Source organism: Paroedura picta, chromosome 18, assembly GCF_049243985.1.
Source record: "Paroedura picta isolate Pp20150507F chromosome 18, Ppicta_v3.0, whole genome shotgun sequence".
NCBI classification, from domain to species: Eukaryota; Metazoa; Chordata; class Lepidosauria; order Squamata; family Gekkonidae; genus Paroedura; species Paroedura picta.
In genome coordinates this window covers 14,053,410-14,068,614 of record NC_135386.1, presented here as the reverse complement: position 1 = coordinate 14,068,614, position 15,205 = coordinate 14,053,410, and the positions used below count along the sequence as shown (strand labels likewise).

The following is a 15,205-nucleotide window of genomic DNA, read 5'->3' as shown; positions in this document are numbered from 1 at the left end:
CAAAGTTGTATTCAAGGCGTGAGCTTTCGAGTGCAGGCAATCTTCCTCAAAGGTGCTGCTGGACTTTGATTTTGCTGGCTACTTCAAGACCAACATGGCTACCCATTTGAATCTATTCAAAACATGACTCAGCAGGGGCTTCTATAGGTGCCAACCCGCAAATGGACAAAATCAACAACGGCCCAGTCCAGTCCACGTGCTTTCTCCTTCATGGCTCCTCCGTTGTGGAGCAGTCTGCCCAAGGAGGTCAGGAGGGCTCCCACTCTCCTGGCCTTCTAAAAACTACGCAAAGCTGAATTATTCAGGAGGGCCTTTCTGCCCAGTCCATAGGTCCAAAACGGTTCAATAAATGATGAAGGATTATGGGCCTATCCCGCCGTGCATAGCTTACTGCAAGCAGGATCGAATCACGGAATTTCCATGCAGCTTAATGCATCATGTGAATACTTGTGCTGTGCTTTCGTTCTTCCTGGCGGTTCCAGATTTCTAAAACCCTCCTGCGTTGCTTACTCAATGTCCCGTTTTGTCGACTGCACTGACTCCCTCTGTGCAATCCACCACAAGTCCCTATCAATTTACATAACGCAAATAAATAAAACTAAACAAACCGCGACACATCTGACGAAGGGTGCGTGCGCATGAAAGCTTACACGCAGAATTAAGCTTTGTTGGTCTTAAGGGCGCCCCTGGACCCTAACTTTGTTTCCCTGCACAGTGCCGTTCTGTAGGATTTGAGCGCTGCCTGAGCCCGCTGCTGCGGATCCAATTGGAATTGGGCCCCGGAGAGCTTGAGCATCAGCAGTCACCATCTGTCCCGAGAAGATCAGAGCCTGTGAGCGGGTCAGCAGGACAGCGCAGGGTTCCAGACCTGACTCTGTTGCAAAGCTAGTGGGAACTGAAACCATCTGTTTTCATCCACATTGGCAGAAGCAGCCCCCAGATCTGCTGCATGTCGATTATCAGTATCGAGTGGATACAAAAACGACAAAAGGAGAGCTAGAGATCTGGGAAGACAAAACAAGGGGCTCATCCTGGCATCTTATGTCAGTTCGGCAACGTGCAAAAGTGAAGAGAGAGGGACATGTGGATGCTTCTGTTATCCTGGCACTAGCCCCTATGCAAGGAATAGAGCCCCTGTTGTGTGCACCCTGATGCCAGCGCATCCAAATTTTACCCTGGTTGCTTTGCTTTCTGAGCTGTTCCCCTGTCCATTTTTCATTCTCTCCCCCTGCCTCTTAGTTCTGATTCAACTGTTATTAGCCCAAGCCCACTTTTGGGCTGCAATGGGTAAAAGTAACGGGTTCAACTCCCACCCCAGATGATATACCGTAATATCCCGCCAACATTAGAGGTTTTCCTGGTTTGGGATTGATTAAGTTCATAGAATCATAGAGTTGGAAGGGGCCATACAGGCCATCTAGTCCAACCCCCTGCTCAACGCAGGATCAGCCCTAAGCATCCTAAAGCATCCAAGAAAAGTGTGTATCCAACCTTTGCTTGAAGACTGCCAGTGAGGGGGAGCTCACCACCTCCTTAGGCAGCCTATTCCACTGCTGAATTACTCTCACTGTGAAATTTTTTTTCCTGATATCTAGCCTATATCGTTGTACTTGAAGTTTAAACCCATTACTGCGTGTCCTCTCCTCTGCAGCCAGCAGAAACAGCATCCTGCCCTCCTCCAAGTGACAATCTTTCAAATACTTAAAGAGGGCTATCATGTCCCCTCTCAACCTCCTTTTCTCCAGGCTGAACATTCCCAAGTCCCTCAACCTATCTTCATAGGGCTTGGTCCCTTGGCCTCAGATCATCTTCGTCGCTATCCTCTGTACCCTTTCAATTTTATCTACGTCCTTCTTGAAGTGAGGCCTCCAGAACTGCACACAGTACTCCAGGTGTGGTCTGACCAGTGCCGTATACAATGGGACTATGACATCTTGTGATTTTGATGTGATGCCTCTGTTGATACAGCCCAAAATGGCATTTGCCTTTTTTACCGCTGCATCACACTGCCTGCTCATGTTAATGCAAGACTCACTAACGAGCTTTGTTGTGAAATCACTGGTCAACCAACACCCAACAGTAAATATTTCCACACCTTCCAAACAATATTTGTCCCACAAAGGAAACAAAAATGTTTCAACTTTGGGGCAACCAACTTCGGGGCAACCAACTTCGGGGCAACCTCCCCTCCCCGCAACACTCTAGCTCCTGCCCTGGATGATTAAATTCCACGTTGCTTATTTATTTATGTATTTATTTGCAACTTTTCTCCCATTTCAGCTCCCAAAACAGCTTGCATCATTCTTTTCTTGTTTTATCTAGATGAGGGGGTGGAGGGACTACTCATCAAGTCTGCATGGTTGATGTCGTTTACTTGGATTTTAGTAAAGCTTTTGACAAGGTTCCCCATGATGTTCTGATGGATAAGTTGAAGGACTGCAATCTGGATTTTCAGATAGTTAAGTGGATAGGGAATTGGCTAGAGAACCGCACTCAAAGAGTTGTTGTCAATGGTGTTTCATCAGACTGGAGAGAGGTGAGTAGCGGGGTACCTCAGGGCTCGGTGCTCGGCCTGGTACTTTTTAAGATATTTATTAATGATCTAGATGAGGGGGTGGAGGGACTACTCATCAAGTTTGCAGACGACACCAAATTGGGAGGACTGGCAAATACTCCGGAAGATAGAGACAGAGTTCAACGAGATCTGAACACAATGGAAAAATGGGCAAATGAGAACAAGATGCAACTTAATAAAGATAAGTGTAAAGTTCTGCATCTGGGTCAGAAAAATGAAAAGCATGCCTACTGGATGGGCGATACGCTTCTAGGTAACACTGTGTGTGAACAAGACCTTGGGGTACTTGTGGATTGTAAACTAAACATGAGCAGGCAGTGTGATGCAGCGGTAAAAAAGGCGAATGCCATTTTGGGCTGTATCAACAGGGGCATCACATCAAAATCACAAGATGTCATAGTCCCATTGTATACGGCACTGGTCAGACCACACCTGGAGTACTGTGTGCAGTTCTGGAGGCCTCACTTCAAGAAGGACGTAGATAAAATTGAAAGGGTACAGAGGAGAGTGACGAGGATGATTTGGGGCCAAGGGACCAAGCCCTATGAAGATAGGTTGAGGGACTTGGGAATGTTCAGCCTGGAGAAAAGGAGACTGAGAGGGGACATGATAGCCCTCTTTAAGTATTTGAAAATTTGTCACTTGGAGGAGGGCAGGATGCTGTTTCTGCTGGCTGCAGAGGAGAGGACACGCAGTAATGGGTTTAAACTTCAAGTACAACGATATAGGCTAGATATCAGGGAAAAAAATTTCACAGTGAGAGTAATTCAGCAGTGGAATAGGCTGCCTAAGGAGGTGGTGAGCTCCCCCTCACTGGCAGTCTTCAAGCAAAGGTTGGATACACACTTTTCTTGAATGCTTTAGGATGCTTAGGGCTGATCCTGCGTTGAGCAGGGGGTTGGACTAGATGGCCTGTATGGCCCCTTCTAACTCTATGGTTCTATGATTCTATGATTCACAACAACCCTGTGAGGTAGGATATGCAGGGGTGTGTGACTGACCCAAGGTCTCCCAACAAGTTCCATGGCAGAGTCGGGATCTGAACCTGGGTTTCTTAAATCCTACTCCAACACTTTAACCGCTACTCCATGCTGTTCTGAAGTCCACTGCTAGCCAGACACTGATGCTCATGGGGTACCAGCTGTCTCTTAGGCGGAGCAGGTTCTGACTTCCCTGTGCTAATACTGCCTGCCTCTCTTGAAAAGGAAGCCCCAAAGGACAATTAATTGCCTCCACTCAGGGTTCATGATGAGGTGGCAGGAGAGACAAGTCCCCTGGATGTTCTCTTTTCTACAGCAGCCATTGCTTCTGTTCTTACTGAATAATGCAAAGACAAAAATGAAAGGAAACGGAGCGGAAAATGTGCAATTGTGCAGAAGCGTGTACGGCCAAATAAAACATGCGCCTCGGGTTATATGCAAAGCCTTGTTGGGGCTTCAGCAGGTAACTGTGATTCCGCTTTGTGGCAAAGAGGCTGGAACGGCTCACGTAAGCACAACGCCATCTTACAAGCCCTGCAGAGGTGGCCCTCCTGGAAGATTCAGAGCAGGTTCTCTCTCCTTCCCTCCACAAAGTTCTTGCTCCTCAAATGTTCAGGAGAAGCCTGATAAACCAGGGGTAGTCAACCTATGGTCCTACAGATGTCCATGGACTACAATTCCCATGAGCCCCTTGCCAGCGTTTGCTGGCAGGGGCTCATGGGAATTGTAGTCCATGGACATCTGGAAGACCACAGGTTGATTACCCCTGTAATAAACCATGGCCCGTCCTAGCAGCGCTGGACCAGAAACCGTGCTACGTTCCAGAATCTGTTCCGCTCACCTCCTCGCCAGAAGCTGAGACTTTGTTCCAGAAGGAGAGGTCAGGTTGATCTGCAGGTCTCCCCGCCGAGGGTGCACGATGGTAATCCTCACCACCACGTGCTCCAGGTAGATCACATGTTGGTCGCGGTGATCAGCACAGGCATTGGTTACAGTTGTGGTTCTCACGGTCTTGTTGGTAGGGATGAACCTGAGTGGTTGGGAAGAAAGGAAAGATGCAGCTCAAGGAGGCCAAGGTAAGAGGGATCTGAGACACCTTAGGCCCATCACAGATCGTTTCCACATTTGGAGATCTACCTTCTTTTAGCCTCGCTTTAGATTCCCTTTGGATGCTGTAAGTCGACTCGAGCGATTCTGCATTTGGGCGTTCCTCCCCTTATTTCCCAGGCTGAAATTCGCGACATGCTTTCCGCACTGAGTCCAATGGAGGCAGCCTCCCAACATGCATTGCTCCCTCCCCCTTTTCCAGAAATGTGTTGTTTTCATTGCGCCCCTTAATCCCAGTACTCCGCACCCCCGATTGCCTCCCCCCTTCCCCCCAAAGTGTCCTGAATGTAATTTTTTGTTTTAAAAACTGAGTTATAACGTTATAACACTGCTGCACAAGACTGCAGTTGACTAAGCTTACCATGTACTAAGTAACGTGCATGTGCAAAATCATAGCTGTGGGGACTGGTCATTCTGGTGGCTGACTAAATTCTACCACATATTATTATTACTTATTCATTTTATATACTGCCCTCCAAAAAATAATTCTGATAGACCAGAACAGAATAATAGAATCATAGAGTTGGGCCATACAGGCCATCTAGTTCGAACCCGTGTTCACTTCAGGATCAGCCTCAAGCATCCAGGATAAGGATCTGTCCAGCCACTGTTTGAAGACCGCCAGTGATGGGGAGCTCCCCACCTCCTGAGGAAGCCCATTCCACTGCTGAGTTAGACTCCTAGAATTCTAGAGTGGGAAGGAACCACAAAGGCCATCTAGTCCCACCCCCTGCTCAATGCAGGATCAGTCTCAAGCATCCAGGAGAAGGATCTGTCCAGCCGCTTCCTGAAGGCCACCAGTGAGGGGGAGCTCCACACCTCCTTAGGCAGCCCACTCCACAGCTGAACTACTCTGATGGTGAATCCCCCCCCCAGATATTAGCCGATATTATAATCTGTGATTACCAACTTGCTGGCCATCCCTCCACTTCCTTTTCTTTGGTTCCTCCCAACCTAGTGGATAGAAATGCTATTTCCAATTTTGGTGGTCAGAGGAGGAAGCTAAGAGGGTGTGCGGGGGAGGGGGGAGGGGGCAAGCATTGGAGGTTTAACTGTTTTAGTATTGTATTTTATTATAGGATTTGATGGTGTTTACTGTTGCAACCTACCACATGGGGAGGGGCTGTACAGGAAGTTTAATCATCATAATCATGGTTGCTCTGGCATCTTTAGGGTGTCAACCAGGCACCCTGGGAAGCCCACAGGAGAGGCACGAGGGGCCCAAACCTTACGACCTGCCCCCCTCCCTCCGGCAGTTTCCAGTCAACTGCACCATTCTGGAGCTACGTAGCACGAAAAAGGGTTTTCCTTTGGTGGGGGGGGGGTAGTCCTTGCAACTGCTTATTCAGCATACAAGAAGAAGTGGTATTTTCCAATTTGTCTTCCTACAGGAGCCGATCTCAGCAGAGTCCCCGGACCTCCTCCAGAGAAGGATTTCACGCTTCCAGCAGCTGTGTCCTCCGCTCCCCGGTCGCCCACCCACCAGCAGCAAGCCAGCTCCCTGCTCAAGGTTTGGAGCATGTTGTTGATGTCTAATTTCTGGGAGGGAGCTGCCAGGCAGTCCCCAGGATTGCGCTCTGGGGAGGCTTCTGAGCATATGTTGGAAATCCTCAGCGGGGATTACGTCGCCTGTCTTTTATTTGGCCTTACTCATGAAGGCAGAGGAGGGAGGGGGGGGGAATGCTATAAATAGTGATGTCATTTCCCAGGGAGAGGGAGGGATTTTATGTTTTGTTTTATTTCTGCAAGGAGACATCAAAATATCATTTGCATGCAGCATGAACCAATGTCAAGATGCAGATTTGCACCCACGTTCACGACTGGCTTCAGTTTAATCCTAGAGTTGGAAGGGATCTCATGGGTCATCTAGTCCAACCCCCTGCACTATGCAGGACACTCCCAACCCTCTCGCTGACCAACTGTCACCTGCCACCCCCTTGAGCCTTCACAGAATCTGATGGAGAGGCTGATGGCTATCTAGCCTCTGTTTAAAAATTTCCAAACATGGAGAACCCACCACCTCCCGAGGAAGCCTGTTCCACTGAGAAACCGCTCTAACTGTCAGGAACTTCTTCCGGATGTTTAGACGGGATTTCTTTTGAATTAATTTCATCCTATTCGTTCTGGTCCGTCCAGATAGGGCAGCACATCTAGATCCTATTTGCAAATGCTAATGCCAAGACAAGTCTCCCCCATCCTATATTTGGTTTTCCCTACCTAAATGCAGTACTTGTTGGCACCTGGAATCCTGATCTAAAATGTGGCCATGCCCAATGAAGCCTTGAAAGCAGTTCTGCAGTTCAATCATAAATACAGTGTAGAATCATAGAGTTGGAAGGGACCTCCAGGGTCATCAATGCAGGAAACTCACAACTACCTGCCCGCCTACAGTGACCCCAATTTCACACCCAAGTGATCCCCCTCAAGCAAAAATCTCCAGAATCCAAGTTTGTGTAGAAAGTAAATTCCTACATGGGTGGGCCTTCCTGCTTGCAACAACGGTAGGAGGGGCCATTGCTCATCTGCCCCTCTCTTGGAACAACTAAGGGGACCCCTTGAACATGGGATATCTTTCAGTGTGTCCTTCCGAGCTCTTACACTCACAGCAAATCACTGAATCGTGGAATGCCATGGCTATGTCCAAAGCTCCCGCAGTAGAAACAGCAGCCTTTTTCAACCTTTTGACCATGGAGGAGCCCCTAAAATAATGTTTCAGGCTTTGATCAGCCCCGGAAGTGATGTCAGCTGGCAACGCTTCCCTGTCTCCCCCTGGAAGTGACATCACCACCCACTAGCGGGGTGCTTAAGGCTGGAGTAGGCACCACCTTCTGAGGTGCAGACACCATGAGAGAACTCCCCCACACTTGGGAGGAGAGAGGGGGAGCAGTGGGAGCAGCCAGTTTCCTAGCTTGTGCCTAAGTCAATAAAGACAGGAGGGCAAAGGCCGCCCTCCAGAGCTCCTGCAAACCTCCATTGGACCCCTGGTTTGAAATCCCTCATGTAGACTACAAAACCTAATGAGTACCACAAAGCTCCATTCTTTCTGCTCAATTGCTGCAGTATCCTAAGTGAATTTGATGGTGCTTCTACTTAGATCATCTAAAGAACTAAACCACACAAGCAATCATTGCCATGGGGATACCATAAGAATCTGTGTCCCCCATGAAAAGTGACCTCTAAGGTAAAGAGTGCCGTCCAGTCACCGATGACTCATGAAGACCCCTCACGAGGTTCCGCCTCAAGGCAAGAGATGATCAGAGGTGGTTGGCCATTGCCTTCCTCTGGTTAGCAGCCCTGGTCTTCCTTGGGACTCTCCCATCCAAATACCATTGGAAGTCTTCCATCCAATCCAAGCTCTGCTGTGATTAAGCCAGTCTGGGCTATTACAAGTGATCCCAATCAAGCCCATAATGAAGAGGAACGCTTCATACATAATGTCCAGAGTCTTCACTCTACGACCCTGGCAGCCACTGGAGAAGGCTAGGAATTATTAGGAAAGGAACTGAAAACCAAATGGCTCTTGTCCTAATGCCTGTGTACAGCTACGTTGGAATGCCGTATCCAGGCCCTGATATCCCGCCTCAGAAGGGTATTACTGTCAAGTGGGAAAAGGCACAGAAAAATCCAGCACTTGCCGTATGCCCTGAGTCTGGGAGGAAGGGCAAGATAAAATCAATAAGTAATAAAAATGCCCTTTAGTGCCACAGCGGTAGGAGGCCAAAGAGCAGTGCTATATCTGGACCACACAAAGAATAACGAAGCAGAACCGCAATCCTTTTTCTCAGACCCCGGCCACTGGCAAATGCCAGCTCACCTGACAAGAAACATGCTCTTAGGGCTTGAGAAGCAACTTTGGGATCGCTCCTTCCCTGAGCTCCTCCAACACAGCACTGCAGCCAAGAAAGGCAACCCTGGTCACCAGGGTGGTCCGGAATGCTCAAGCGGAGGCCTGAGGTCAGAGGGAGACATGACAGGCTCACATCTGTGAGCTCCACCAAGCAGCCTCGGCTGAAAATCAGCCTTGGACATGAGTCTGCTGGGGGAAAACAGCAAACGTGGGCTGGTAGGAGGAACTGAAACCCTGATGTTATCCTCGTTGACCAGCTGTGGAATGCACCATTTCCAAAACATCCCAATTCCCAGAGGGCTCCAACGCACAAACACAGCAGGGCCCCAAGTGAGTTGCCGGTGCCCCAACCGTCCAAGGAAAATAAGTGAAGGAGATGCCCGGAATGGCAGGAAGAGGGACACATTTTGAGAGCTAAGGCGCATCATAACAGGCAGGATGCTGGTGAGGCAGGAAGCTTCAGAAGAACCCAGGAGGCATTTGAAGAACATCCATTCAAAACCCAAGCCTCCACTGTAGGAGCACAAATATTTTGTGACTGGCCCCAAGCAACCCACGGTAGCCATTTTGTGCTCGGCTGACCATCCCCAGGGCAGCCATTTTGTGCTAGAACCCACCAGTGGTTGTCAAAATGCCACAAATCCCAACAGGCTCAACATGGATGGGGCATCCTGCACCTGTTGGGCTTTACCAAGATGAGACTGAGCACATTGCTGGCTGAGGAGGGAAGGCTGAACTAACTTCCAGTCATCCTCTGGGTTCAGGAAAAGTTTACGCAGTTTCGTAATTAAAACCAGTTGTCAACGTGAAAGGCACACCAACCCACATCAGCACGCATTGGACTTCTGCCTGCCCCCCTCCGCCCAAGATTATTTCCTAAAGACCAAGAGAGGATTCAGAATGGGTTTGCCCACATGGCCTTGCAAGGAACAAGCCCACAAACCCGAACCGCTTCCTGATTGGACATTTGAGGGCTTCACTCAAAAGAATGAGAGTCCAGAAGACCCACACGGCTACTTCAGACCAACATGGCTACTCACTGGAGTCTTCACTCAGAAGAGAAGCCCATGAAAACACAGCAAAGAGGCCATAAACTTCCCGCCTCCAGCCTTTCAGTGTACTGTGCTATCCGGGGGCTCCTACCCACTTACTACTGGCTCATACATTTGCAAGGAACACTCCCCTTGAAGCAACAGTTCCACCATCTGGGAGCGCTCTTGGATAAGTAGGTGGCAGCTGTGGGCCAGGAGCAGCTTTTACTGGCTTCGACTAGTCAGCTGCGGCCTTTCCTGGGCAGAAAAGATGCAGCTGCTACGGAGGATCTCACTTGGTGCAGAATGCTGCATCTAGGATGTCGACTGGAGCGGGCCACAGGGATCGTAGCACTCCTGTCTTGGCCTACCTACACTGCTTCTCAGGCTGTTCCCAGGCACAGCTCAAGCTGCTAGGGTTGACCTTGAAAGCCCAACATAGCTGACCACTGTGGTCACCCACTGGGCCCTGCTTTGTGGGTCCCTGCCTTCTACAATTGGGCTGGTGGCAAGTGGTATGTGGCAAGGCCTTCTCAGTTGTGGCACCATGACATCTCTCTGGGGAGATTCATTTTTCCCCTTCAGTTGCCATCTTACATCAGAAGGTGAAGGCTCTGTTTCATCTGGCATCCCCTCAGTGATCCATCCTTCCTGCCCTGGATTTTAATTGTTGTTTTTATGATTTTGCATGTGCGTTTTAGCTCCAGTTTTCATGGCATGTTTTCGTCTGATTTTTATGGTTTTTATTATATATGTTTTCCAGCCTGTTTGCTACGTTAGTGGCCCTGATGAGGGCCGAAAGGCAGAGTATAAATTTTAGGAACAAAGAAGCGGAGCAAAAATTCAAGCTCTCTCTGCTAATGCCTCCAACCACCAGAGACTGCTTCAAAAGTGCTTTTGGCTGACCTGAACCTACTGCCCATCGAGGTCGGCAGGCACCACAAATTCTAGAATTATGGCGGAGGGTGAAGTTCCTTCTGCTCACTTTGCCCGTGACCATGCATATACAACTTTAATAATAAATGAATAAAATTAAATGCACCATTCATATATGTATATATCCATATATCCAGGAGGGTCTCAGGCCCCTGGAGACTCACCAAGGCCGCTTGTTGGACGTTCCGACACAAACATGTTGAGCAGGGACAGTCTTCCACTTTTTGGCTTCCACAACAAGTGCCTCTGCATCCACCAGGCCGAATCCGTACAGATGGCTAACTGGAAAACACAAACCAACCACTCAGTCCTCCCAGAGACCCATTCACTTATTAAAGAAGGAATAAACAACACCTACCACCCAGGTGGTTATTTACACGTTTACGGTGCTCAACATTAGCGTTTACAAGAGGCATAAAACAGGGTGTCTCTGCCTACACCCCATAAAGAGCCTTGTGCTCTATCACCTCCAACCTCCTGGTGGTCCCTGGCCCCAAGGAAGCATGCTTGACCTCAACCAGGGCCAGAGCTTTTTCCCTCCTGGCTCCCACTTGGTGGAATGAGCTCCCAGAAGAGATCAGGGCTCTGACAGAGCTTAAGTGGAATGATTCTCATGACTGGAATGTAATAGTGGATGGATATGAACTGTTCAGAAAAAAACAGAATAGATCGAAGAGGTGGAGGAGTGGCACTGTATGTGAGGAAAGGGCTTACCTGTCAGGAAATTCTAGTGAAGGAGAGCATATCTACAGTGGAAAGCATCTGGGTGAAAATAAGCGAGGGGAAAACAAACAGTGTGGTGGTTGGTGTCTGCTACCGACCGCCTGACCAACGAGAGGATGTGGATGCTGCACTTTATGAGCAGCTTGAGAAAATATCCAAGTGTCAGGACCTTGTCATCGTGGGTGACTTCAATTTCCCAGATGTGTACTGGGAAACAAACTCTGCGAAGCGTCCTCAGTCATGCAAGTTTCTGAGCTGCCTGGCTGACAATTTCATTTATCAAGTGGTAGATGAACCCACAATAGGTTCAGCCATACTGGACTTAATACTGACCAACAGGCAAGAGTTGGTGGATGAGGTGAAGGAGGTGGGGACCCTAGGGGGGAAGTGACCATGTCCTCATAGAATTACTTTTGAGATGGGGAGGCAAGAAAGCTTGTAGCCAGATGCGGATGTTGGATTTTCATAGGGCAAACTTTAATAAACTCAGAGACATGATGAGTGTCATACCATGGACGAGAATGCTGGAAGGGAAGGGAGCATGTGAAGGGTGGGCGCTACTCAAACAACAGCTATTGCATGCTCAATCAATGACTATCCCAGAAAGAAGAAAACACTGCAGGAGCTCTAAGAACCCTATTTGGATGAACAGAGAACTTCAAGAGGAACTAAGAAAGAAAAGGGAGATGTTCAGGAAATGGAGGGAAGGACAGAGCTCTAAAGAAGAGTACCTACAGGTTACTAGGCACTGTAGATCAATCATCAGAAAGGCCAAAACTGAGAGTGAGCTACGATTGGCCAGGGAAGCCCACTGTAACAAGAAAAGATTTTTCAGTTATGTGAGGAGCAAACGTAAAGTAAAGGAGGCAATAGGCCCACTGTTGGGTGCGGATGGACAAACTCTAACGGAGGATGCAGAGAAAGCAGGAAGGCTTAGCACCTATTTTACATCTGTTTTTTCCCACAGGTCAAAGTGTTTAGGCACATCTAGAGATGGCCATAGCCAAGAGATAGTGTCTGGGTGGCAGGTTGACATGGACAGAGAGGTTGTTGAGAGGCATTTAGCTGCACTGGATGAGTTCAAATCCCCTGGGCCGGATGAAATGCACCCGAGAGTGCTCAAAGAACTTTCTGGAGAACTTGCAGAACCCTTGTCCATCATCTTTGGGACCTCTTTAAGGACTGGAGATGTCCCGGAGGACTAGAAGAGAGCAAACGTTGTTCTGATCTTCAAAAAAGGGAGGAAGGATGACCCGGGAAACTATAGACCAGTGAGTCTGACCTCTGTTGTGGGTAAGATAATGGAGCAGATATTAAAGGGAACGATCTGCAAACATCTGGAGGACGATTTAGTGATCCAAGGTAGTCAGCATGGATTTGTCTCCAACAGGTCTTGCCAGACCAACCTGGTTTCTTTTTTTGACCAAGTGACAGGTTTGCTGGATCGTGGAAATATGGCTGATGTCGTTTACTTGGATTTCAGTAAAGCTTTTGATAAGCTTCCCCATGATGTTCTGATAGATAAATTGAAGGACTGCAATCTGGATTTTCAGATAGTTAGGTGGATAGGAAATTGGTTAGAGAACCGCACTCAAAGAGTTGTTGTCAATGGTGTTTCATCAGACTGGAGAGAGGTGAGTAGCGGGGTACCTCAGGGCTCGGTGCTTGGCCCGGTACTTTTTAACATATTTATTAATGATCTAGATGAGGGGGTGGTAGGACTACTCATCAAGTTTGCAGATGACACCAAATTGGGAGGACTGGCAAATACTCCAGAAGATAGACACAGAGTTCAACAAGATCTGAACACAATGGAAAAATGGGCAAATGAGAACAAGATGCAATTTAATAAAGATAAGTGTAAAGTTCTGCATCTGGGTCAGAAAAATGAAAAGCATGCCTACTGGATGGGGGATACGCTTCTAGGTAACACTGTGTGTGAACGAGACCTTGGGGTACTTGTGGATTGTAAACTAAACATGAGCAGGCAGTGTGGTGCAGCAATAAAAAAGGCAAATGCCATTTTGGGCTGTATCAACAGGGGCAGGGCATCACATCAAAATCACAAGATGTCATAGTCCCATTGTATACGGCACTGGTCAGACCACACCTGGAGTACTGTGTGCAGTTCTGGAGGCCTCACTTCAAGAAGGACGTCGATAAAATTGAAAGGGTACAGAGGAGAGCGACGAAGCTTTTTGAGCTGGCATAATTCCCCGTTTCAAAACACACCGGACTTTTCAACAGCAACATGAGCTGCTATACCACAGTGGCTAAACAAGCGGAAGCCCCACGTGCAAATTTTACTCCTGACACGAACTTGCTAGACAGCCTTAGGGCCAGAATTTTACATTAGTGTCATGACTTCATTTGAAATATGGGCAAGAGGACACTAGACTAACATAGGAGATGTTAAAAGGATTGCAAGATAATGTTTATGAAGTAATCTGAAGGCTGCAAAGTCTATATCAATTGTTGAGTGTTATTTTCATTCTCAAAATTAAAAGAACTTCTGGAGAATTAAAGAACCTTCTGAAGTCACGTGGTAGGGGGATTAAACAATGGTTTAATCCTCCTGCCATGTGACTTCAGAAGAAACAAAACAATTGTTTAAGACATGTCTAAGCTCACGGGGCCATCCCCAACAGGAGACCGTGGTCCATTGAAGTCAATGGGTTTAAAACAGTGTGACCCAGACTCTAATCTGGAGAACCAGGCTTGATTCCCCACTCCTCCTTGACATGAAGCCAGCTGGTTGACCTTGGGCTAGTCACAGCTTTCTCAGAGCTTTCTCAGCCCCACCTACCTTACAGGGGGTCTGTTGTGGGGAGAGGAAGTCGCCTTGGGGCTCCTTCGGATAATGAAAAGTGGGGTAACCCTCCCCCCCAGCTCTTCTCTTCCCACGTCACTCAAAGGGGACCCGTTTAAAGTGTGGACTGGGAAGGATGGATCACTCTTCCACAACTATACAAATCCTTGTACAATTATACAAATACTTGGGCTGATTGGGCCAAGGACACCAAGCAAGGTCAAATGGCAGAACAGGGATTCAATCCTGGGTCACCCAGATCACAGCCTGATACTCCCAACAACTGGACAAAACCAGCTTTTGTAAGCTGCCCGATGACAGCATTTCTTGTTCTCTCCTTGAGCTCAGCGAGAAAGGCAAGCTATAAATGAAGAGAAGAAATAAGCGAAGCCAAATTCAAATGCATGCAGCCCTAGAGTCACGAGAACAGGGCGTTTGCATGAAGGCTCTCTTCTCGGGTGCTCCCCCCGCCCCCCAAATTCCTATTAAAACTCCCTCTCTTCCTAGGAGGATGGCGATCCAAAAACTACAGAGGCATTTTTTCCCCCTCCAGACGCATTAGTTGTTACAATAGAAGATTACTGTCAGGGCTTCAAAAGCTAATGCGGGAGACAGAATTTAATTCTGAAGAGGGCTCGTTCGAAACCTCAACAATGGCTTGTCACCCCTGGCACAGCCAAAATGAAAGCGGGAATTGCTCAGATCCTGCCACCTTCTCATGCAAAGCCTCCCCCCCCCCCCCCAAACCCTCTTTCCTTGGCATCTTTCGCTGCCGCTCAGATCTCGGCTGCCGAGACAGATGACGACTCGCAAATACCCATTGATAAAAAAGGCTTCAAAGCGGATTATCAAGCCTCAGAGCAGCCAATAACTACGGCTTGGAAGGTCTGCAGGGCTCGTAATAGAAAGAGCTTTTTGAAATGGATACGGGCGCTCCGCAGGCTCAGGAAACTTAAGCGGATATTGATTTGGATTTATACCTTAATCCTGCGAGTGCAGCGGGGGTTGCGTGGGGGAGAGGAATTACTACAGCTAATAGAAAAGTTGGTGGCTGGTGCCCAACATGAAAGATGGGGGGGGGGCAGATCGCCCACAAGGGCCGCTACGTACTCGAGGGACTTTTCCGGGAAGTCCAGAAAAATTAAATTTCACCGCCCTCCAAGAGATGCAGAGCGATAAAGCACCTGAAAGCCAGTT

The 15,205-nt window shown here is 48.3% G+C and overlaps 1 protein-coding gene across 1 annotated transcript in view; it reads right to left on the bottom strand.

Annotated features, from left to right (window-relative positions):
• Positions 1–15,205, bottom strand: part of PCSK6 (proprotein convertase subtilisin/kexin type 6) — a 91,899-nt gene that overhangs the window by 28,775 nt on the left and 47,919 nt on the right. The window contains exons 11-12 of the mRNA XM_077317465.1: positions 10,641–10,758; positions 4,397–4,585 (exon numbers count right to left, since the gene is read on the bottom strand). Coding sequence (XP_077173580.1) covers positions 4,397–4,585; positions 10,641–10,758 — 307 coding nt within the window. The remainder of the gene's footprint in view (positions 1–4,396; positions 4,586–10,640; positions 10,759–15,205) is intronic.